This window comes from Camelus ferus, chromosome 8, assembly GCF_009834535.1.
Source record: "Camelus ferus isolate YT-003-E chromosome 8, BCGSAC_Cfer_1.0, whole genome shotgun sequence".
NCBI lineage: Eukaryota > Metazoa > Chordata > Mammalia > Artiodactyla > Camelidae > Camelus > Camelus ferus.
The window spans coordinates 24,599,822-24,627,141 of NC_045703.1; the positions used below are offsets into that span (position 1 = coordinate 24,599,822).

At 34.2% G+C, this 27,320-nt stretch overlaps 1 protein-coding gene across 1 annotated transcript in view; it reads right to left on the reverse strand.

The window, feature by feature from the left end:
* The window catches only part of RNGTT (RNA guanylyltransferase and 5'-phosphatase), a 183,860-nt gene that overhangs the window by 131,474 nt on the left and 25,066 nt on the right, over nt 1-27,320 (reverse strand). The window contains exon 7 of the mRNA XM_032484877.1: nt 4,564-4,707. Coding sequence (XP_032340768.1) covers nt 4,564-4,707 — 144 coding nt within the window. The remainder of the gene's footprint in view (nt 1-4,563; nt 4,708-27,320) is intronic.

The following is a 27,320-nucleotide window of genomic DNA, read 5'->3' on the forward strand; positions in this document are numbered from 1 at the left end:
ATCTAAAGAAATCTTCCCATATCTAATGACAACTCCTCTATAAAACATCTTCAGTTCCTAACTAACTAGATGTAATTTATTTCTCCTCTAAACCACCAAAGGACTTGTTTTAAATACCATCCCTCAGGTTACTGTTTTATTCACTACCTATCATTCTCCACGACTAGGCAACGAAGTGAACGTCTCAAGAGTGATGCGTTCTCCTCAATCTTCTAGGCAATGCCTGCACTTTTGGCACAGCACATGATAGAAATGATAAACTACACTAAACTTTGGCAAATGCTATTACTTAAGAATCTTTTTCTTCCTTTTATTTTATTAATTACAATGCTTTAAAAAAAAACTGTCTTAAATAAAATGAAGGTAACAAAAATCAGAACAAATGTTCTTGCTGTTCCCATGAACTACCTACCAGAGCTGCTGTACTGGCTATGCAGTTAACCTAAAGCACAACTCCAGGGGTGCCAGTCACAACAACTACAGTGAGAATGGACTACAGTGGACTATGTCTCCAACCTTATGCAGTGGCTCCATCAACCACAAGGGGGTGTGTGTGTGCACACATAGCACGCACCTACACACACACACAAACACACCCAAATATTTAAAAGTTTACATATATAAAAAGTTTACAAAATGATATTTTACTACACACACTGTCACAGGAAAAAATTTACTAGTAGCCCCTAGTATAGATAACTCTTTGTGACTTGATCATTACTCTGCTCAGTCTCTGTTTGCCAATCAGTCTCATTCAACTATACTACCTTCTTTCCTCTTTCTACTCTCTAGTACCTGGCTGGCTATAGTCTTCCCCTCTACCTGGACTTCTGTCATCACTCATTATGATCCATCTAAACTTTTCCTTGAGTTCATTTCCACTGCTCTTCTCCACACAACCTCAAACTCACTCTCTCTAGGCCACATCCTGAACCTTCTCATCCCCCAAAACTATACCTCAGAAGTGACTAATTCAAACATCCCATTCTCCAATCACAGTCTTCCATCTTCTGGCTTGCACACTCCAAGAGTTAGCTGGTAAATTTTTTAAAAAGCACAAAGGATGGGGGCAACAAGCATTCAGGTCAACTCTGTTAAACAAATAAATACATACTTTATGCATGTGGTTTTCATTAGGATAATTCTTTCATTAAGAGTTCAAGTGAACATTCGCAAGCTACTCCCTATCGTCCCCATATCTGTTGATATAAATCAGAAATAGAGAAGCAAATTTCATCTTGATTAAGACAGGAAGTGTTCTCAGATGAATTCCAGAAAATATTAGCCAGATAAAATTCAACCCACCTTGGGAAAAAGGTTCAATGTTGAAAAAGTGAAGAAATGTTAAAGAACATGAGTAGTATCCTTGTAGAAAAGAGACTTAAAGTTGTAGGAAGTTATAAGAAAGATGTAGAGTCCCTTTTCCCTCCAAAGAAAAACAGTGAAGGTGCAGCAGAGAGATGAACCATATCACCAAACAGCAAACAGAAAGCTTGTCTCTCTGGAGACAAGCTTACAAGAGATCTCTCTGCAGAGAGAAATACAAGCTTCTTGTTGTACAGATCTGCACATAAAGTGTAACACACTAATTCAGCCTAACTTCTCAATCAAATAGCCTTGCTCATCCAAAAGCTAAAAAAAGAGAGCAAATTCTAAGTGACAAACTTCAGAACAGCCAGGAAACTGGGTGCCCTTGGATTATCAGACATTAAAACGTATGCGAAAGTTAGAGCATTTAAATCAACCTAAAACTACCACTGGAAGACCAAGATATTAATGGAATGGGAAAGCAAATCAAGAAACAAACAATGAGATAAGGGAATTCCTATTACAATAAAAATGATATATCTAATTAAAAAAGAAAGATAGGTTAGCTGAATGGTGCTGAGGCAACATTTTAGACATCTGGAAATAAAACTGTGTCCCTATCTCATTTCTTTTATCAAAATGTACTGTAGACAGATCAAATATTTAAATATACAAATGAAACCATAAACGTATTAGAAGGAAATACAGCTATGTATTATGATAATTCTAAGGTAAAAATATCTTTTTTAATGACACAAAAGCCAAATATTAAAAAACAAGGTATATATAATTTACCTACATAAATTTAAATTTGTGCCACAACAAAAAACAGAAAAAGTGAAAATACATTTATTTCAAAATGTGTCATAAATACCCCAACAGACAAAAACTTCTCTTAAGTCAGTAAGAAAAAGATGAACACCCAATAGAAAAATGTATAAAAGATTTGAATGAGCAACTCATGGAAGAAATACAGTAACTCTAAACTCTGCTAAATACACTAATAAAGAAAAAAAAATGTTAAACCTCCTTAACAATTCACATAAACGCAAATTAAAAGAGGTAAATACATTATTTCACTATGTACCAGACACTATTACCAGCACTTTAAAAACTATCTGACTTAATCTTCACAACAGCATCAAGAACTAAGTACTATTTTTAGTCTAACTTCACTACAGATGAGGAAACTGAGTAAATGATTTAAGGGTGCTCATGTAATAACTGAAGAAGCCAGTAAGGCACCATCAGTTAGAGTTAAGGCTCTTAACCACTGTGCTCTATTGTCCCTTAACATGAGAAAGTCATCCCTTTCCTCATCAAATCAGAAGGTTTTAAATTTTCAAACCCAGTGTTTAAGACAATGTACAGATCATTTACATACAGCTGGCAGAACTGTACATGTGTTCAAATTTTCTGGAAAGTAGGGTGGCAATTATACATGTCAGTGTTCAATATGAGCATGTCCTCCAATCCAGCCCAGTGAACACTGTGCAATATAGCCTGTTACCGTCCCTTCCTTGGTAACACTACTCCTCTTGCACTCCAGGTGGTCCTGCTACCAGGGTTCCTGGCCTCCACTGTCACTCTTCCAGGGGTACAAAACTCAGGCAAGACCCTGTGGAATCTTCCCTGGGATTGATATATTGATATCGGGAGAAAAGGTTCCCTTCCTGCTTGGGTTGCAAAGCAGCTTGCCTCCCACATGGAAAAAGCCTTCATGAAGAGGAGGAAAGACAGACAAGTAAAGCAAAGAGAGAAAGACAGAGCCTGACCAACATCATTTGAGACTCCAGATCCGGCCTGAAGCAGGCCAAGCCAAAACCTAATTATTTGTGCCAATTTAGTTCTTTTTTTCCCTCAGTTACTTTAAGTTGGAGTTCAGTTACTTATATTTAAAAGACTCTTAAATACACATTACAATCTTACTTCTAAGAATCTTAATTATAAAACTTCACAATTGTGAAAGGAAAAAGTATTAAGGCTATGCATTCAAGTGTGTCTTACAACAGAAAAAACTACAAAAAAAAATCCAAATGTCCACCAAAAGAGGATTGGCTAAATAAATCATAAAATTGTTTCTCAAATTGATTAGAATCACTTGGACACTTATTAAAAATACAGATACCATGGCCCCTGAGACAATCTAATTCATTAATTAGGTCTAGGATAGGCTATTGGGATAGGTCGTTCGTGTCTTTAACAAGTATCCTCTATAATTTTCACAATCAAGATAGTTTGGAAACCCCAAATTCCAGTGTTTACATACACAGTGGTCTATCATTCAGACTTTAATGTGTAAAAGGTCCAAAACATATTGCTAAATGAAAAAAAAAGTTACAAAACACATGTAACATTCAGCTCTTTTCACACAAAATTATGTAACTATCCATGTGTGTACATATTTGACCAAAGCACTCATTTTCAACCAGGGCAGAGGTACCTGTATTCAGAATCTATGCCATGAGTTGCTATTACTAATATGAATGTGAATCCCTCAGGAACAGATGTAAGATTGAATATTTCAGCACAGAGGAAAGTCTGGAATAATGTTCATCAAAATGGTAACAGAATTTATTCCAACGATAGAAGTTCAGGTGATTTTTGCCAGTTTTGTTTGTAATATTCTATGTTATTTTAATTTTTATTTACAATGAACCAATATTTTTAGAATTAGGGAGAAGAAAGCAGTTTGCATGGCAGAAAGCTAAAACATTTTTAAAAAGTAATTTTATCATTATTAAATATAGATTTTCTGAATGGGAAAACTCTCACCAGCTTTCAAAATTCAAATGGAAAAGTACAGTGGTTGCTTTTAAAGGCACGATTCTCTTTCAGCAAGAACTATTAGTCCATATAGCTAAAGAACCAAGGGAAAATGTGATATGTCATATCACATAATTAAAATTCAATTGACAAACAAACAATAAAATAAAATGTTTTATTCAATAAGAATCTTTTTTTCAATCACACAAAAAAATTAATATTTAATTTTCTTTGCTTACTCTGTATCTAAGACAATGATCAAGTGACAGTAAGCACAGGTAAGTGATAAATGAAATTTAACAACCTAATAAAAAAACTAGGTTCAATTTTTTGTCAATTATACATCAATAAAAAAACTTTCTTAAAAAACTAGATTTGATTTAAAATTTAATTAATAAAATTGTCTAATTAATAAAAATACACATTTACTTGCACAAAGAAAGCAAAACAGTAATGTTTAATTTTTTTTAAAGATAAAATACAACTTACCCCATCTAAGAGAGTATTTGATAAATGTATACGAAGGTCTTTACGAAATGGAAATTCCAGATTTGAAACATGAAACACTGAATTATCTCTATCAATCATAAAAACTTCATTTGTGCCATCAATCAACATCATATACCTGTAAATGAAACATTAAAAAGGTAACACTGCCAGAAAGAGAAGGAAAAATGCCATGATATTTATAGGTGGAATCTAAAAAAAAGGACACAAGTGAACTACTTATTATTTATAACTTAGATGACTGATTTCTTAAATATGTGTAAGCACATTTGACTGTCCTTTCTGACTGGATTACTGCATTCTGTTGATTCTTATTTTGTGGCTGGCTTTATTCCTTTGATAACTATGTAAGTTTAAAAATCTAAAGCTCTAAACTGTTCTTAGAAACAAAGAACAGTACATATATGTAAATTTTAAAAATACATGTACAGTATATTGTATACATGTATTTACATGCAATGTATTGTATACGTGCAAATTGTACCAATTCTACCTAATAAAACTGAAAAATGAAAAATAAATAATGCTAGCAGTATAATTCAAGAACCGGATTGTAAGAAATAACAGTTAAATTGTGTTTCCTTAGATTTACAACAGCTTCCTGGAATAATGTTCACCAGAGTCTCCCCCCTCCACCATCATGCAGATTAAAGTACCACAGATAACAAATATTCTTTTTTTTTAAGTCTTTGTTTCCTATTTTAAAACACAGGATACAGAGAAATCAAATCTTTTCACAGAGACAATGTGATGTTCAAGAGCAACCTTATATAACCCAACTTAGGAGAGAACAGTTCTCTAATTTTTATTAGATCTTAAACATAGAAGTTTACAAAACACACATACATGCAATTGCTGCACTTCATTGGTCCAACAACTATACAAATTAGGTATTACTCTACTTTGCAGTAGAAAAAAAGAAAGTGATTTTCAAATGGCCAGCCCTCAAAGTATCCAATGTTCCTTCTCTTACAACTGAGCAGAACAGCTAATTCCTTCCATGTATCACCATTTCAGGTACAATTCCCACTCACTGCTATAAAATTAAAATATTTTTAAACACAAGCTCATGAGCATTTTTATCAGCCAATCAATAGATGGGGAAATTTATAAACTTGAAAATGTGTCATTCTTCAAATGGCCAAGTTACCATCACTGATTCCCAATCAGTGGATCACCAAAAATGGAACTCTGCTTCACATCGTATATAAAGTCCAGACAGATTCAAGTTAAGGAAATTACAGACCAACAGGCTATACTACGAAGCAGTTAACAGCAAGATTTAGGGTGAAAATGGAGACTGTATCCAGGTACCATCCTCAAGGAATGAGAAAATTTGACAGCAATAGATTAAGAAATTAAGAGGCATGAGCCTCAAAGAACAGAACAATCATTGTGTTAAGTTGTTTTGTTTGTTGTTAAATGAAACAGTGGAAGAATAATAGTCTGGATGTACCCCTGGGAATGGAGGAGCATGCTGACTGGTCTGTCTAATCTCCTACCCAGGAGGTATGTCAGAAAGAAAAGAAGCAGCGACTGAAAGATGGAGCTGAATCAAGTTAAGGCCAGAAGAAATGCTCAACGAAGAGATGTAAGCTAATGTAATGCAGTACTTGGTGGCTAACATATTGGAGGGTAATTTGTTTCCCATAAACATGTGTTCAAAAAAGCAAAGAGAGATGTTCAGGATAGGTGAGGAGAAATGGGAGGGCTGATTAAGGTAAAAGAAGCATGGGTCAACAGGTTGAAGGGCAGCAAGGCAAACCAAACAGGCTGACATTTAGAGACTGGACTGGAACCCTGCTGCTACCAGTGTTTCAAAATAATTATTCCCAGCAGGCCCCGGGGGAGGAGGTGGAGAACTTACTACACACTGAAAGAGCTGTAGCCCTAGGAGACAGGGATGGTGGAGACTCAGGTTCACTCAGAAAAAGAAAATCAGCCTCAGTCTGGACTGCTGTGCATCTGAGAGACTCCAGGACCAACTGCCAGGCCAGCAGGCTGGCAGACAATGGGAATGCTTAGTTCCCAAAACCTTCCTGCACGTGCTTTCCAAAAGCAGCAATTCCCAGTAGACAGGGAGGATCTAGGCTTCTTGGAAGACGTCAACCTTGCACTGGGTTGTGTTTCAAAGAGAATTTAAATCAATACAAGAATAGGTCAAATAAAAAAGCACTGTGATACATTCTGCAACAATGGTACTGAAGGCACAATCTATCATGTTGTTTAAGGGCCTAGGCCAGCATTCTGCAAAGCTTTTTATTTACTTTTAGCATTTCAAGGCAAAATTAATTAGGGAAACAATATATCTTTCTCTTGGAAAGTCAAGATACATACCAGGAACATTAAAGGTTATAAGAAAACATAAAAGGAGTCACCCAGTTTTCCTGGGTCTCTTCCATGTATACAGGAGATATACATTAAACTTTTTCTCCAGTTTAAAAAAAAAAAAAATATATATATATATATGTATATATATATATATATACAGTAAGTCTGTTTATCTTATTTAGCTCATTATTTACTAAACTTAATCCTGATATCTGTTAATATTCAGCAGAATTAGTGTTCTATATTTATAATTTGAGAAAAGATGACTTACGCTAATAAATTTTAGAATTCAGAAAAAAAATGGTTTACCTCTTTTGATCATACGATGAAGACAGAAATTACATTTTTCTTTTCACTGGCTGCCCAGAAGCTCAGAATTAAATATAATGTTCAAATAGAATAAGTATTAAATCCCAGGGTGCTGGTACATTTGCTTTTCCTGTCATAATTATTCTCTATTCATTTTTTAACACACTTATTTGATATATATGTATGTGTATGTATCTTACTATCAGACCTTTCTTTTTACTTCAGATGGAATATTTATTAAAAGAAAATACTGTCTGCATACACCTATGTGTAAACAGATTTAAAAGACCAAGGAAGAGAAGGCTTTAGAAGATGGAATTCACTATAAAGGATTGCTCATGGGAAACACAGCTTACATCTGCAGAGGTACAAGAGAAATTATTTAGCAGTTGGTATTTAGGGATTCTTCTGCACATATCAATTTTCCAACTTTGAAACAAAAGTTTCTGGGATGTGATTTTTGGTTTGAACTCCAGACGTTCCAAATCACAAGTTCTTTTGTTAAGTGATACTCATGAAAAATGAGGAGCTAATTTCACGTTAGGGAAGGAAAGTAAGGCATGTGGAAATATTTTCATATCACTCCAAAGTCTCTGGATGAATAGAATCTTTAAAAAAAAAAAAAAGGAAATCATCCCATATACTTTCAGATGCTGGCTTAGTATATAATAATGCTTCTACCTGCAGTGGACGTGGATCACTAGTGTAATATAATTTCCTATTAATTATGAAATTACCTCAACTGCAAACTTAATATTCAGAATTACTAAATTATCTGTATTCTATCCATCCTCATTAAAAGACAAATATTAATTCAGAAGTTTCACTGAATTAGAGAACACTGATTCACTTTTTATACTAAAGTATATATACCAAAGCTATATAGATAACAGAAAAGCCAAATTTATAAACTGCTTTACTTTAAATGCTGGTTTTCCAGCTTAACTAGAAACCATCTTTTGGGGCAGTCACTGAGATGTAAGTTAGCTAATTGAGTAAAACCACTGATTTTACATTAATACAATTTAGGAAGTATATAATAAAAGAAAACTGGTAAAAAAAAAATATTGATAACTAATAGCATCTTAGAGTCCTAATTCACATTCCTAAGAGTAAAATAGTCTTTAAACATCTTATAATTTAAATTTATCACCAATATTCATTATTGAAATATTCATTAATAAGGGAACAGATTCATAATATATTAAATGAAGAAAAAGCAAGTTAAAAATCAGACTGTATAATTACAAGGAATAGGGAGATAAAACTTTGTATCTATAATAAAATAGACAGGGAAGCCTATACCAAAGGATTAAGAATTATCTCTATGTGGAATTATCAATGATATTTGCTTTCCTCACTATACGTTTTTGGACTTTAAGAAATTTTAGAAACAAGCATAAACAGCCTTTTCAAGGATGACTTCCAAGCTTCTGGCAGGAGAAACTGGGTGCATTTTATTTACTGAACCACAGAGCACTGGAGGAGGAAGAAGTACTTGCTCAGTTTAGTCGGGGAGAAGTGACAAATAGGCTACAGACATGGATCTTTTCATTTTTACATTGGAAACCAACAGGCCCAGATTTTCTCCATCCCTGTCTCTAGCAGGTTGGAAATAGGCTCAGGATCTAAGTCAGACAATCAAATACTCCATACCCAAAACTTTTAACTTGAGTGACAGTGGGGCACAGGAGTAGCTGAAAAATTATTCAGAGCACCAGCAGAGGCATCGTCAGCAAGTGTCAATGGTGGCTTCCAACTCAAAGTGCTCCTGTGTCTGACCTTGCCTCTGGTCCTTGCTGCCGGGCTTCCCAGGATTCTTATCCATTTTCCAAGACTGGTTCTCTTGACAGCCTTCATTTATATAATATATATATTCTTTTATACCTTTTTCTTAAATTAGCCAAAGTTGATTTCTACTGCTTGCAGTCAATGTAATGCTAATGGATATGCTGGTTCTGGTTTTTTTTTTTTTTTTTCCCATTTTGCCCACCACCTGCAGCTCAACTCAAGTAAGTTAAATGTGCCTATGACATAATCCCACTGTAATGTCCCTCAAAATGTCCTCAATACCAAAAGTTACAGGATACTAGCTCTTTACATAGTAACTTCATACCAAGAGACATGCCATCTATTTCCTGTCCTTCAACAGAGGTAAGTGTATAATGTTAAGCCCAGAGTTTACTTGCCCTTTGTACCTTTTCTCTCATGAGAATTCACTGCCAAACCTCTACTGTTCTGAAACCAGCTACATACAGTTCCTCTCATTCCTATTCCAAACAGAATTGGTACACAGTCCCTGAAACGTCATTCTCGAGACTGTAGAGATATACAGAAATAAATTCAGGTCCATTAAAATTTCCTATAAAGAGAATTCACAGTTTAGAGCCACTTCCTCAGATACAATTATAAACCTTTCTGACATAAGAGCAGTTGGTTGGACTCTGCCCCCTACCCACCAACACCTGGCAGACCTTACTTCACAAATGATACAAGAAGAGCTGACTTGCTAAACCCCAGCTTTCTTCCTTCCCCAAAGGGGCTGATGCACACACTTTGGCTTTTTCTCTCACTAGTTCACTGCTCAGTAAATTTTATCTCCGGTAAATCTCTTTTGCAAAGCATATCCATGTCCTCTTTAACCCATTTTCCCCCATTTCTTTCAACTCTTAGAGAAAAAGGAAATTTATATTCCATACATTTTACCACAGGTTTGTTAAATGAAAAAACATTTTCCACCTCCTCGCCTCAGTCACTTAGTTCCATTAATGCGCCTAAGAAAGCCCTGATCAAGGCTAGTGATCTGCATGGAGCATCTGTACTGAGCAAAATTAAAAGTCATAATTTGCTCCATGTAGACAGAATAAAGAATCAGTGTTAGAGTCCCCTTCACAATCTCCATCATACTCTCAATCTACCTCCTTCTTATTTTATAAAAGCTAATCAACAGTTTTTAAACAAGTCAAAATAGAGTTCTTATAAACTTCTTAAATTTGTCACAATTATAGTTCTTTTAGTTACCTGCGTTGTCACTTTTCTCAGCAGACATACATCATAAGTAATTTAGCTACCTTGGGAATTAAGCAAGATTTATAGGCTAGGTTAGAAACCTAACCACCATTCAGAATTCTATGAAAACACAACCTGAAGTCCACCAACATATATTAAGGAATCTCAGAAAGACTTCAGATAACTTTAAACATCATTGTTTGCCTTGTGTCCACAAAAAAGACCAATATTTGATGATAAAACAATGTAATCCTACACATGAACTTTACTTTGAAACACAATGGCTATTATCTGTTTATCTGGCAAAAATAACATTTCAACCTTTGAAAACAAAAACAATTTGAAGAAGTACAGCTCTACTTTTTTTCATCTTCCCAGAAATTTCAAAGAACTCATATCAAGGTCATTCTTATTTTCACATTATCAAATTAACGCGAATATATACACAAACAGTAATACCACAACCGCCTAATCTTTTCTAAAAGTTTTATTTCTGCTGTTAACAATCACTGAAATGAAGACATAGTTCTAACACAGTTATGTGAAGACCCAGTTCTTCTCATCAAAAACTATCAAAAACTTCATTCAACATTATAAAAGATTCCAACCCAACAGGTATTTTTATCTTGATTTATTGATTCTATAAGCACATCAGACTTCTTCAAAAGATTAGCTTGTTTTTAATCTTCATATCACATCAATTTAAAGTCATTAAACAGATGTGATTAAAGTTTTATAGTCTTAAAATCATTTTAAGCCCACAGCTTCATTCTATTATGTGAACAGTTATATACACACAACAGTAATTAAACAGACAACATGTATTATTTAATTTTAAACTGCAAAGCCCATTCACTTCCCCACCAATTTAATTATCTAACTTGTCTAACCAGCCTTTGATCTTAGAATGTTAATTGTGTATTAAATGGTATGCCAAAAGCATGCCACTGAACATTTGAACAATTTGCCAACATTTAACTGTCTTCCACCTAAACATAGTCATCTTTGTTTCATATGTTGTTTATACAGTAAATTTTCCACTACGTTATCTTCATCCAAGTTTTGTTTAAGCTTGCTACTTGGTCAACTTTGTCTACGGAAAAATCATCAGTCAAAAGACTCTGACTTTTATTTCAACTTAGATAACTCATCACAAATAAATCACGAAGACCAAAGGGCATCTACCATTAAAAAAACATCACAAATCCTCCAAGCCTTCTCACTAACATATCATGTCTGCCTATTTCTACTAACAGATATTGAATAATTTTCAAAGCATAGATGTTTCTGTTTCAAGAAACCCCCTTCAAACCAGCAACTTTTCATCTTACACAAAGCTGAAAAATCAACACTATAAAAAATCTGGGAAGACATAGAGCCAGTGTCAGTTTCTAGATTCCTCCCTGCCATTCCACAGAATTAATGATACGAAATACAAACAGTCAAGTGCACAATAAGATTTAGAGCAAATTTGTTCCAAACCACTCAACAATTTAAAAATTTAATTTGCTTACTTTGTTTACATGCTATCACTATGGGTTCTTAGAAAATTCCAGGTCAGAGCCTGTCATACCAGATTCAATCATGCTTGCCATCTAGACCACTTAAAAAACAGACTGGAACTAAAAATCTCATCAAATATCATAAAATGATTCTAACTGTCCAACTCCTAAGTATGTGCTTTACCTTCAGAATTGCAGCCTCCTTATCCCTTTCTCATTTTGCCATCCTCCACTGCCCAGAAATCTGTACACATCTATTGCTAAGCCTGTGTATCTGTACTACGACACCACCTTGTCCTAAAATACATTATCTTCAAACTCTTACTCAAAACTCCCTTCCATGAACTCTCTCACAGTCTAAATAACAAGTTCTTTTCAAATCACTCTATCACTCCAAGTTTTCTAAAAATTATAAATTTAAGGTGGGGAGGATATAACTCAGTGGTAGAGCACATGCTTGGCATGCACAAGGTCTTGGGTTCAATCCCCAGCACCTTCATTAAAATAAATAAACTAATTAATTAAAAAATTTAATTACTTCCCCCCTCAAAAAATAAATATATTTAATATGTACAAAAAATAATCACTTCTGGTAGAAGAGAAGCAAATGGGAGACTTAAAGTCCATTTTAAGGAATTTCAACTTTACTCTGTAATTGAGCTGATTTACAGCTGAAATACAGCAAATAGTAAAAGATAAAACAATATACTATGTCATTTGTGAACATTAGTAATAAAAGGTATTTTATTACATACCATTAATTATATATTAATATACAGTATATAGGGGTGAAGATATCAGTAGGCAAAACAGAAGGTACCAACATAGAAAGATACATCGGCATCTACTGTGGTGGTTAAGAACATTTATCCCAGACAGGCTCTTCCTAGCTGCGTGATTTTGCACAAATCACATGACTGCTCTAAGATGTGGTTTCCTCATCAAAAATCTCCACCTCCTAAGGTGGTTGCAAGAATTAAATGAGTTAGTACCCCCATGCTTAGAGCACCATTAGTCACAATAGCAAAAGTGTGGAAGCAACCCAAGCGTCCACTGACAGATAAATGGATAAGCAAAATGTGGTATATACATTAAATGGAATAGTAGTCAGCCTTAAAAAAGGAAGGAAATCCTGACATTCTACAATACAAATGAAACTTGAGGACATTGTGATAAGCCTGTCACAAAAAGACAACTACGGTATGATTCTACCTATACAAGATACCTAGAGTAGTGAAAAATCAAAGAGTCCAAAAGTAGGCCAAAATGTTACCAGGGACTGGAAGAATTGGGGAATGGGGAATTATCACTTAATGGGTATAGAGTTTTAGTTTTGCAAGATGAAAAGAGTTTTGGACATGAATGGCAGTGATGTTTGCACACATTATGAACATATTTAATACCACTGAACTATATACTTTAAAATAGTTAAGATGGAAAATTGCATGTTATGTGTATTTTACCATAAAAAAAATTGAAAAAGAATTAAATGAGTTAATACACAAAGGGTACAGAACAATACCTGGAACACGGTAATAAAATGTAAGCTATTGTTATTATATTATGTCCAAAGCACATAGTAAGTACTTAACTAATGCTGGATATCATTATTATTAATACTACAACTACTACTTTACACAATCCAAAAAGGAGTTGAGGTCATTGATAAACCAAGCCTGAATAAGACAGAAAGAATTCGTTTCCTGTAGTCAGGAAAGAAGAGGACATCCCTCTGAACAGAGGGGAGGCAGAGATGAGTGAACCAGGAATTTTGAAATGTAGAAAAATAAACCATAGGTAATTCCCTGTGAAGGTTACTCACAGCCCACAACCCCAAGTTCACAAGCATATTTACACAAAGGCAGATGACAACTACAATAACACTTTCTTAGTTCACTTTTCCATGAATAACTATAACCCAAGAAAATTTTGTAAAATCAGAAGCTGCACTACTTGAGCGATAACTCAAAACAAAGAGCTCAAATAAAAGAACCTGAACCAGGTGGCTCTCCCAATCTGTCTAGGAAACTTTTCTAAACACTAAAATGATAAAAATAAACCTAAGCCTAAAGTATTCCAATGTACTGAAGCAGCTTAAGGTTTACTAACAATGACGGTACATATAAATAAATACACAATTACTCCAAAAGCTACTGCACATAATGGAAAGTTATTGTCTTTTTGTCCTACAATCTAGATCATTAGATAAAAATTAGTAACAGCATAATTTAAATGAAATTATAATTAAATTTATATGGGTTCATATTTCCCTTAGCAACCTAAAAGAAACATAACAATAAGAGTAGACTGATCAAGTAAACTGACTATACTTAAATTAAAAAAAAAACTCAAAAAAAAAAAAACCTCACTTTTGCAAAGGAGAAAAAAAAAGGGTAGACTGATGGGAGTCTCTTCCTACTGTACAAGTTTAAGAAGTCAACTAATTAACAGAGTTTGGGGAAGTGTAAGAAACAAAATATTAAAGCATACCTTTCAACTAGTAAAAAGACTGTCAAATCAGGACTGAATGTATTTGCTACCAGGAACATGCATCTTGCTAAGTGCTACTTCTGTGGGCTAGAGTATGTTCCCTCCTCCTTTCCACCACTCTACAAAGAATTAGAGAATTATAGGATTTTAAAGGGCTGGAAAGGTTCTTACATAGTTCCACTTCACCCAAGTAGTGTGTGCACATATACACACAGGTACACACAGACACACATATCCCACCCCCAGCCCTGCAACAATCCTAAACAGCACTTATGGCACAAGAAAAGCCAGGCTAGATTCAAACGCAAGTGAGAACAGAAAGTATTCATACAGGCACTGCCAAAGACACAAAAACTATCTGATTATTAACCCCACCAATTCGTAACTGTCTGAGAGTAAAGCATATGTTAACAGTCACTTTACATAAATACATAAAATTTACCCTTCTATAGGAAGAAGCTTCTACCTCAAACCAGGTTTGAATATAATATAGGTATTTTTAATATCTTCTAAGTTCACTTAAATTTTTTTCTTAATGGTCACCTAAAGTCTCAAATGCAAGAACTCTAAAACAATAACTGAATACAGACATAGTTGAATAAATCAATTTCTTCAAATCCTCAAAAGTGATAAGGTTATTAGCAAGAGAAAATCTTAAGATACATCTTTAACATTCAAACTGAGTAAAGGTGGCTGATAAATAAATGAGCTGCCATCTAATTAGGGGGAGAGGAAGATTTCTCCTGGTTTGTAAATATTTCTTTGTGCTAAGAAATATGACTTTTCATCACACTAAAAAATAAAAGCCCACAATTGTTAATTAGGTATAGGTTGTTGAACAAACTTATCTCTCTTTGGTATCCTCAATCTCAGAAAAAAATAGCAGATTCTTGCTATTTGCTACAAGTGTGGTCCTTGGACCAGTAGCATTGGCATCATCTGGGAACTTGTTAAAAATGCAGAATCTTGGGCCACCTCAGACTTACTGAATCAGAACTTACATTTTAACAAGATCCCCAGGAAATTCATACGCACGTTAAAGTTATGAAAAGCACTGGAATAATAACCCCTAACCACCTTTAACACTCCAACTGCAAAAGAAAACAGGAAACCAAACAGAAGTCAAAATAAGCAAAAGGAATTAAAATTTTTAGAAACATATGGGGGGAAAAAGAGCTTCCACCAAAATGCCTATTCAAAAGTTATATTCAATAGATTTTTTTCTCTTCTTAGTTATGAGAAATACTCTTGTTTTGATGCTAGTAACGGGTAAAAGGAGAAAAGAAAACTAAAAAGAGAAGGAAAAGAAGACGAAGGATCACAATTTAGTTTCAATCATAATCCTAGTTTTCACATTTTACATTATGCAACTTTCGAAACGCACTGTTGGCTAGACTAACCTGAGTGAATACTAATATGACCTACTTTCAATAAAAGCTTTCACTAAGTCCCCCAGAAAGATTCACCTAATAGTCCTTGAATTATAACTGATAATGAGAAATATCGTTGCTGGAGGGTCTTGCTGTGCCTCCTGACAGGAAAACCCCTCAAGGAGTCTTGGTGGGGCTGGCTTTCTGGGACATCACCTCTTTCTTTTTTCCCTCCAGTCACAGAAGTTGTCTGCTTTCCCTTCCACAGCAACTCTTCAAGTGTTCATTCCCTGCCTTCTGTATCATCATGAAAAACATTCTCCTACCACATTCTGCATTTGAAAAACAGCTCTTTTAAGTCCCTCAAACGCGGCTGGGCTAACCAACTGACTCAGTAATCCCAGGTGGCCTTAAACTTCAAGAAAACTGAGATAAAGGATCTCCCACCTAACAACTTCCTAAGAACAATTCAAGAAGAGGTAGGAGTTCGTGAAACAGTCAAAGTTTAAATCAAAGACCTGGTTCAGCAATCATTAAAACTCTGACATATTTAAAAATATAAACATTTGAGTGTTCAACCAGTCACCAATGTAACAATTGTCTTCCTTTAGCCTTAGCACCTAACTGTCCAACAGTCAGAACTTAGAGATTCTGGATTTACACCAATTATCAGGTCAGCCCAGATCAGTCAGCCTGTTTCCATCTCATGACTTCCTTCCTGTAGCTCCTCTTGTCCGTGTTACTCACTCTCCACTAGCCATCCTCCTCCTAAGAACTCCTATGTTCTAGAGTCTCCGCCCATGTCACTTATAGGCAATTATATTTCATATTGCTCCCTCACGTATTCCATTTTAATTCTGCAATCAGATCTTCGCTCATTTAAGGGCATGGACCATGTCTAAAATTTTCTTTTTTTTAAATAGGTACAGTTTTAAAAATTGAATTTTAACATGACTATGGAATTTCTCTTTAGAAATTTACAGTTTGGCTTATTTCATTTTAATGAGTCTATTAATTTGGTAGAAAGTGTAACTATCAAAATTTACCAAGCACTTACTAGGTGGTAAGCTTTATTCTAAGTGCTTTGGATGAAATTACTTAATCCCACAACATCTATAAAGTAGTTAATATTATCTTTATTTTTCAGGTGGGCAACTTGGGATACAGAGGGTTATATAACTTTCCTAAGGTCACATGACTATCAAGTACAGGAGCTTCAGGATTTGAGCCCAAGTAGTTCAGTTTCAAGGCCCAAGCTCTTAACCACTATACTATACTGCTTCCCAAAATTATACTTGTTTTACAAACTAATATACTTAAGTATTTTTGTTTTTAGAATTTTATAACATTATCATCTTTATATGTCCGTGGTTTTATTAACTACAGAATATCTAATGCATGCTCACATTCTCTCTTATTTGAAAACTTTGAAGTTGGATGTATTTCAGAATTTTCAACTTAAAAAAAGATTCAGATAAATAATCTTAAAGTATATCAAAATAAAATAGGTACAAACTAATTTTCCTCTCAAAACTTTATTGCCATTGAATTGACCATACATTATACGATGTGTAAATATGATGGATATTTAATGGTACAGAACAGCTACCATTAAAACTTGTCAAGAATTAGAAAACTTTTTTAAAGCAAGCAATATCTTTTTTGTGTGTTATTTCTACTAGAACAATGAATATTTTTCTTAATTAGTTCAGTGAAAGGGAGAAAAAGACCTAACCTACAAGAAACTTGAAATAATTTTACTTCTAACACAGATATTATACTTTGCCATTATATATTTTACTACAAAAATCCCATTATTTATTTTAAATTTATAAACGGACTAATAGCACCACTGAGGTTATTTTTAAGAAAGATAATTAAAAGCACACTGAAGCATTATGCTGTACACTAGAAACTGACACAATTGTAAACTGACTATACTTCAATTGAAAAAATATATATATATATAAAGCACATGTAGAAGATGCATAACACGATGATACTTGATTTTATTTAATATTGCTTCATGCACAAGAGGAAATATAAATAAATAATTATATTTAAGTGTACCAGATATTTTAAATGACTTCTAATTTCCCCATTTTTTTAGTACCTAATGTTTAATGGATCACACTTTTAGAAATTAACTGGTTTCCACTAGTCTCTGTTCATGTTCACATAAAAGTACCAGGAAAAATTCTAGATGCAATAATCTCCACAGCTAAATACTAAATATAGTAGCTAAACACTGGACTAAATAAATATAATATGGACTCACAATATTAAGGCAACTATCAAAGCCAGATCACAGAGTAGACTCCTTGCAGTTGCTTAAAGTTTACAATTTAAGCAGCAATTTTATTTGTATTAGTTATGTGCTGTATTCTATACCTCTAACCAGTAGTTTAACATTTTAGCAGACTAATATAACAGTTAAAAGGCTTAAAAGCCATTTTAAATAATTCATGGGGAGACAATTTAGTTCTCTGCCCATGCAAAAATATTTTAAAAATTAAATTCTCTGAAGTCTAAGATGTTACTAAAATAAAATCTGTCCAAAAAAGCTCACCTGCCAGCAAAAACATCAGCAACAGCAGCAACATTAGAGCTGGGCTGAAAGCCAGGAACATACTGTACTAAGACGGGCTGCATATAAAATCCTCAAATCAGATCTCACAAGCTAAAAAAGAGCTGTCAAAATTACTTATTTTCAATTTCTTTACCTAGTTTCGGAGATACTAATGCTTGCTTTTTGGGAATCAGATTGCCATAAACATGCAAAAATTAAAAGCAGTTCCTAAAGAAAGTAAAAATACTATAATGACATAAGATTTTTTAAAAAGAAAGCATATGGTTATAGAAATTTCTTTCCCAAAATATAATTGAAGCACATGTATCAAAACCACTATTCTTCACATACCACATACAAGTTAAACAACTTTTCTACCCCTGTGAACATAAAATTCACTATGGAAAATAGAAGTTACTTTCCAACACAGAGTTTTCTATAGACTCCTTTACTCCCAACACAAACAGCTGAGCAAAACCCCTGTGGGATAAAAAGAGAATCTTCACATCATTCTTTTACTCCCTGTGACTCCAAAAAAAGAACATCAGTTTTCTGAAGCAAACATAACACTTTCTGAGACTTTAATATGGCAGACTCGTTCTTAAAAAAGTAGTTCCAAAATGACACTACACAGTCATCTACAAATATCATAATTCAGATGCAATGCACAAAAGAACACAGCAACATTCAAAACTGCTATGCTTTCAATACTGTTGTATGCATGATTCCCCCTAATCCTTAATGAATTCTTAAAAATCCCAAACTAATATTTTGGGATTTAAAAATCCCAAACTAATACAGTGCACTGGGTATTAGAATTCTCCTGCATCACAAAAGCAGCCTGAATTAAAGCTAGTCCTCTGCTGCCATCTAGTGCAGTCATAAAATGCCAAAACTAAACCAAAAGTGACTGAAAAAAATGTTTCACTGATGAATCTATTTAATGTCATTAAAAACACTAGTTCAAAGATAGTCCTTACGTATCACTGCAGAAAATGCTACAAAAATTTTTTTAGTTTAAAAAAATGTGATGCATTCTCACAAATGCATTCTAGAGCATACAGAATAGAGCAATAAAGGATTATAATGAACTATCAGGTAATAATTACTCATAAGGAAAAAGTTACCTAGAATAATACTATCACATGCTGTTTGTTATAAAAATAAAAATTTTCAAAATAATCTAAATTTTTCATCCACATGGAATTTCTCAAATAAATTGTGATGCAGTCATACAAGGGAATATAATAATCATGTATGGCTCCTTTTCCTCTCAAGATACTATCAAAATGATAACAAAGTTGGGTATTTTTTTTTAATCATAAACCCCCACAACTCACAGAAAAGACATGTAGGCAGGTAGGTAGATAGATAAGATAAGACAGATATTAGAAGGACACATAGGTAGTAAATAAGTATCAGAAGGACCTTCTCTAAAAACTGAACCAAACCCTGCAGTAAAGCAATTCCATGGGCAATGGTGCCCAGAAGCAAAGATCTCTCCATATCATAGGACTGCAGGGCTCTTCAGCACAACTGCTTATCATAAAGCAAAGGACACAAGTCGACAAACCCCACCCACATTTAGAGCTTCCAAGCAGTTTTTCTGCCTCATTTTTACATGTAAACAGCCAACCAAAGATCACCATACATTTGAGGAAAACCAGAAACATGAAGAAGAAAGATTCAAGAGAGAGAAGGTCACTCTATACCCTATACTTAGTATTCTCAGAAGAGAGTCGGGAAGCTATTACGTCCATAAATTAAGTACACATTGTCATGAAAAGGTATTAAGTAGAGAGTAAGAATATATGTACTCTTGAAAATTAAAAGCATAATTACTGAAATTAGTAAATCATTAGAAAGATAGAAAGAAAATGAGAAAACCTCCCAGAAAGCTGAAAAAGAGATCAGCAGATGAAAAGTATGACAGAAAAGATTAGAGAAGAAAAAGAATCTCAATTCTAACAGGTGTAACAACCAATAGTAGCTCTAAAAAGGGGAAATAGGAGGGGGAAAAGAGGAAATAAAACATCAGACAAGATAAAATCACCCTGTACAGAAGAACCCAGGTTTTCAGATTTAGAGATCACCAAGTACTCAGCACAATGAATGAAAAGGTGGAGAGGGCAGGGAGGAACCCACATAATTAGACATCTACTGGGAAACTTTAGGACAAAAATAAAGAGAAAATGCTAAAAGTTTCCAGGGGCAGACCACTTACAAGGAACTAGAATCAAAGTAATATCAGTCCTTTCATCAGTGGTGAAGGTTAAAAGAAGATATAGAAATAAGGTTTTCAATATTCTGAGGGTAAATCATTTCTAATCTAAAATTTTATATACAGCCAAAGTACTAAATACAGGACCAGAGCAACAGCATTTTCATACACCTAAGCATGCTTATAGGTTACTTCCTACACATACTTTCTTAGGAAGTGATTTAAGGAGGTATCCCTCCCTGCACAGTGAGAGGAAGGAAGGAAGGAAGGAAGGAAGGAAGGAAGGAAGGAAGGAAGGAAGGAAGAAGGAAGGGAAAGAAAGGAAAGAAAGGAAGAAAGAAAGAAAGAAAGGAAGAGAGAGAGAGGGAGGAAGAGAGAGGGAGGGAGGGAGGGAGGGAAGGAGGGAGGAAGGAAGGAAAGAAGCAAGGAAGCAAGGAAGGAAGGAAGAGGGAGGATGGAAAGAAAGGAGAGGAAAGAAAAACATGGAATCCAGAAAGCTAGATCCAACCAGGATAAAAGTTAGGAACAGAGATTTATACAGAGGCTAGAAATCATAGAAGGATCTAAAAGAGAAAAACTGGGGAATAAAAAAAAATTATTGAAAAGGGTTGAAAAAACTTAAGTAGAGGGGAAAGGAAATTATTAGAGTAAAAAAGAACCTATTTAACTCAACAAAAGGAACATTTTACTTGAAATGGCAGAGAAGTCATGACTTTGAACTCTGGGCAAGTTAGCTGTCTTTTGATGGTCAGCTCCATCTCTGTCCCTGTATGCTCTCAGTGTACCTATGTTTAAGCAGTAAGCAAATGACACTTTCCAGACTACCTTGCCAGCTCCCTAGAAGGAGACTGAGAAAAACCTATTGATCTGCCCCTGGCAGCATCGCAGGCGGCACTGAAGGCAGCAGCCACAGGATGATGGGCACCGCTCCTCAGTAGAGAGCCCCTCGGTGAGTGGATGCTATGCTGCAACAGAAGTGAGTTCCAACAGCAGCAGCCAGGGAGGCGGGACCCCCTCCAGCACCTCGGCAGCAAGTGCTAACCAGGCTCCAACCAGAGACAGGAGCAGCTTGCTGAACTCCAGGTGACCCTTTTGCTTCTCCATCCTGAAATGCCTTTGTAACCAATTATATGTATTAAATTTCTACATGTTTGAAATATTAGAGTGATTTCTTTTCATTCCATAAAAAAAGGAAATCTATTCCTTTCCGCTAATCTAAACAATAGTTCCAGTGGAAAAAAAATTTAAGTATTTTCACCACTTAAATTTAACCATACACTTACAGAAAACAAAAACCCTGTGTTTAACAAACAGGATGTAAATGTAAACAGAGTTGACAATATTAAAGCTAGAGAGGACATAAGGAAGTAGATGGAAGACAGGGAATGCTGAAGTCCTCATCTTACAAGAGCTAAGAAATACTACATGAGGGTTATTAGAGTAACGGGAAGATTAAATATACGGGAATGATCAATGAAGAGCTAACAATAATAGTTCACATACTGAGAATCTAAAAGAAAGAAAATATGGACACAGAGATTTTGGTGAGTTACGTCCTCAGTGACCACAATAGGAACTTACCTAAAGTTGACTAATAAACAGTAACATAAATATATTATTTTGAGATTTGGGGATAACTACAGAATAAGGTTAAAAGAATGGTTAAAAGTTTTTGCCTTTAGGGAGCAAAACCAACTGAAGGAGGGGATAGGGAAGGGATCTCCATCATTAACTTTCCAGTAATAATTTATTTAACCATAAACAAGGATTATCTTAATAAAGAATTTATTTTATTTTAGTCATCTAATAGAAAAATGTTTAATGAAAAAGAAAAATATTTAGAATGCATTAATTAAAAACAGAAGATTACCATTCTATAAATCACAGATACTAAACAGTTTGTGTAGAAAACATATTTCATCTAATAGAAGCTCCATTATAGCAGGGACCACTGCAATTTCCAGCACCTAGAATGATACATGGCACACAATATACACTAAAAAATACTGTGAAGTGAATACATTTTCACTTAACAAAATAATACATATACTCAGACACAGGTCTGAAAGTATACATACCAAAACCATTAGCAGACATCTCTCTAACTCGTGAGATTACAGACAATTTCATTTTTTTCCTTTTCCTTATCTTCACTTACTAAATTTTCCACAATGAATACAAAGTACTTTTATAATGGGGAAAAGTATTTTTAAAGTCATTATCAGCTGTTCATTAAAAGTCTTCATTTTGGGACCAGAATCACACACACACAATATTTTTTTAATGAAATTATTTATATATATAGTCCAAGATAGAAAAAGTCACAACCACTAATAATGGAAAAGGTTTAGTAAGGTATAGACATATTCACTGATCTTGACCTAATTATGAGGATTTCAAAATCTTTCAAGGTAACAAAATACAGCAAAATTATTATTCATTGCACAAATTGGGTAATTAGTTCCAATACTAGTAAACAAATCTCATGAATCTATCTGTTCTGTGGGTAAGAAGCCTCTCTTGGTTATTTTAATTAGTTACTTTTAGATTAAGTAGCTCTGTTCATAATGAAAATACTGAGTATCATTATAGACTTCAAAGTGCAAAATCAAATGATATATTATTCATTTGTACTAATTACCATGAATGTTACAGGTTATGCTTTATAGAACTTCATAGCCACACAAAATTAAATACGTGAAATACAGTATGCTTTTAACTGGTCTTCCATGAGAGAGTAATGCCACATCGATTACTCAGAATTGCCTTGATCTGGAATAAAATTTAAAAGCCACTTAAAATGGCTTGGGCAGCACTTAAGATCAAAAGGCAGAAAGGTGTGGAAAACATTTTGATCTTCATAAAACAATCAGTCTTCATGAGAAGAAAAGATCAAAAGAAATATTCCAAAGACTGTTTTACTTTACTTTTATCCTTGACCTAGGCGATTACGTTCAATTTTCTTTTGTATAAAACATACTTTCTGAAAAAAAATCAATTATAATTCTTTCAAACAATTTTCTACTGATTCATAAAGAAGAACAGATCTGTTTTCTCTTTTTTACCCAACCTAGTACTTGCCATTTCTATAATCGTACATACTGGACTAGTACATGTGAGCAAATAACTAGCTCTTAAAGTATCACAAAATTGCAAAAAAAAAAAAAAAAAAAAAAAAAAAAAAAAAAAAAGAATGAAAATCCACTTACTATCTCATCCAACAGATAGCTCTGTGGGGGGAGCCTTAGAATGCATGCCTAGCATGTAGGAGGTCCTGGGTTCAATCCCCAGTATCTTCATTAAAAATAAATAAACAAACAAATAAACCTAATTACCTCCCCCCGCCAAAACAAAAACAAAAACAAAACAACAGACAGCTCTATATTTGAGATGAGAGTAGGGGGCAAATGTCCTCCAGTGTGGTCAGTAGTACTATTTGACATTAAATAACAAATGTGTCTGTATCTCTTTATACCACTACGAAAGGTAAAAATCCATCTAGGACACCCATTATCATACTCCTAAAATCAAAATAAGCCCTCATATTTCACATGGAATATCAAGCAATGCTCCTTAGCAGTTCTCTGTTATCTCTCTTTATGTATTCTGCTTTGTGCTATACATAGTTTTACTACATCTCTCACTACATCTTAGAGCTGCTTCAAGGGCAGGAAGTGTGTTTTATTTTCCTACAGCGTCTTGTATCATCTTTTGAGACCACCTACCGCCTACAACAGCTTAAGAGTTATCTAGTAAAGCAATAAACATTATTTCTGCAAAGATACTGATTTTCCCTTTAAGTGAAAGGTGCAATGCAAGTCCAATTACCATCACAAAGCGATCTGAAGGAAAACCAATACAGTTTTCTACAGTGTATTAAAGAATAGCACAAATCACATCTGTCCATACTGAGGATCAGACAGTAGGCAGGAAGCAAAACATCATCAGAATAAGTATATTTTAAGACAAAAATTCACCTGTAATAATTAAACAGTAAAAATAATCAAAGAAATACTGAAAATGAATAATGAATACAGTATCTGGCAACACAGGAAAAAGAATACATGACTAACACAGTCCAATGGTAAAGATCCTAGGTTCTGGAGCCAGACTCACCACATTCAATCCCAGTCTTATTACTTACAAAAATATGTGGGTTTGGAAAACTGACTTGCCTCTATATGCCTCATTTTCCTAATTTATAAAATGGGGATGATAAACAGTACCTACACCTCAGACTTGTGCACAGTACATGAGATGCTCTGTAAAATACTCAGAACAATGTCTAGTAGACCTAAGTCCTCCACACGTGTTATCTGTTAAAATATAACTGTTGCCATAGCCAAAATACACAATAGACTTATGCCATTCCCCCCAAATGCTAATTAAATCAATAACAAATTTCATTTCCGATTGTCAACTTGGCTACATTATTATTTATACTAAGTGAAACTACGCAGAATTGCCCAGGATTCAGCAAAATGGGCTCTTTTATAGCAATGATGTTTGGGGTATATCACATAACCTTTGTCAAGATTTAGCAAAGATTTTAGAAGTTTCCATACTCTTTATCCAAGTAATACTATTTTCACCATAACCTATACAAAGATGGGTATAAGGAGTTACTTATAAAAGAAAAAACTAGAAACAGTCCAAATGCCTCAATGATAGAGAGCAAACAATTTTATTATGGCAGCAACTAAGTAGTATTTTTTAAAAGTATGGTCTAAAAATGGAAAATGCTCATATTAAGACAATAATAATAATAATAATCATATTAAACAGGCTAGTTCTAATCACCTGCTAAGTCCAGCAAAACCTCTGGTATACAGTAGATGGCCAATAAGTATCTGTGGACTGTATGAATAAACAGAGAGACAAATTCACCTCATATATTTGGGTCCCACAGCCTAGCTCTATTTAAATATATATCTATTAAGAAATATTAACAAAAAGGAACTATTTTAACGTTTCAAAGTCCTAGATATTTGCTACCCCTAGGATATGGGCAATCTCAAATTCTAACAAAGGACTGCACCTACGTTTGCAACATATGTTTTAACTGTTTAATAAGTAGTAACTCTCTCACTTAGGATTTAATAAAAGAAACTAATATTTAAAGGATCTTTTTATCCTTCAATAAATTCTAAAAATGTGGACTAGCTGATATCTGTTCAAAAGTTTTGTTTTAAAATATTAGATTGTTTTTGTCCTATACCTGCTTTCCTTACTGTACAGTAACTACCCCACAACCTAAGAGAATTTTGAATGGATCCTGGGAAACCAAATGTAGGTTTGTAAAAATGATTTTCCAAGAAGTCTTAAACTAAAATAAAAATAACTAACATTTACTGAATACCAGTAATAAGCATTTTATATGAATCTCCTTTAATCATTTAATGGACAAATTCTCAGCTACATCTTTAACGCAATGGCTGGCTAAACATTGCTCTGGTTTGGGTCACTGATTTTTAAAATGTTCAACAGGGCATTAAGGGTAGTGGTTCCCAAATCTGGCTAGAAGTCAGAATCAACTTTGCTTTTCAAAAACGCAAACCCTCAGAGCCAACTAAAGCCTGCTGAATTTGCATCTCTGAATTTCTTTTTTTTTAACAAAAGCTTACTATGATGGTAACATAATCATGACGGTAACATAACCCAAACAATAAAAAGTTCCACAGTGACCTTAGAGACCACCCAAAATGCAACCCCACATGCTGTCCCAAACTGTTCAACAACCAAAGCAGTCCCAATTTTGTCTATTTTATATAATGAGACTCCAAGTAAGATTTGGGCTTGGAGAAGGAGTAAGAGTAAAATTACTTTCTTTTTTTAACCTATTTACTACCAGATATCATCAAAAGTATAGCTTCAGATCAGTAAACAGTGATTCTGACTGACCTCTAATCATTCTTTGTCTTCCTTCTCAATGATTAAAAAAAAAAAAAAGAAGAAAGAAGGAAACACAGGAGTCACAGCTTTATTGTGCTCCTCCCAGATGCAAGAAAACTGGCCTGGATCCCTCAGAGTAGTTCTAACGAAACTACTGTTAAAAAACAAGGCTGGAGTCTTTAAATGATGTAACTGGTCTGGTCAACACTCTCTCAAAGGGTTTTTGGTTATCATCAGTGGTATGGTGCTAAACTTTCAGGTCCTAAAATTAGTCAACCATATAATGAGGAAAAACTACCTTAAGCCATATTTCAGAAGTTCAAATTCTAGAATACAGAACAATGGGGGAAAAAAGAGCTAGAGAATCAGGGTTGTACCGCTGCTTATGCCACTACCTAGTTACATGATTAAAGCAAATATTTTATTCTCTGGATTCTGGCCCCTCAAACGCATCCACAAAAACTCTAAGTCTCCCTAGAATAGTTCAAAATTAAAAATCCTTTCCAGGGATAACTTTACTTACTAGTGAGTTTCTAAATACTAGATATAATGTTATGGCTCTAATTAATACTTACTAGTAAATAACTTAGAAGATACATTCTTATTTAATAGGAATACAGTCAAAATTCTTATGTTATACAGCATAAAAAACGATTTACTTTGCAGTCAAAAGAAAATCAGAGCTAAACAGAAATTTCTATTTGCTCTGATCTCTTCCCTCAAGTGGAACTGAAAAATAGCTGAATAACTGAACAAATATTACTTATAGTAGTATACACATCACTTACTTCATCATAATTTGATTTACTCATTCTGTTCCTATAGAGCATAAAACATAGTTTGGTTTTTGTTCGCATTTCACTGAAAATTATTCCAAAGACATCTGAAACCTCTTTAATATTCCTCTCAGTACATAAAACTTTCTAGCGTAGCATCTCATTACCTTATCTACACTATTCCTGTCTGAACATTCAGCTCCACTCATTAGAATAAACATCTGCTGCAAACATTATTAATGAGATTCTTATCAAGAGACCCAAGCAAGT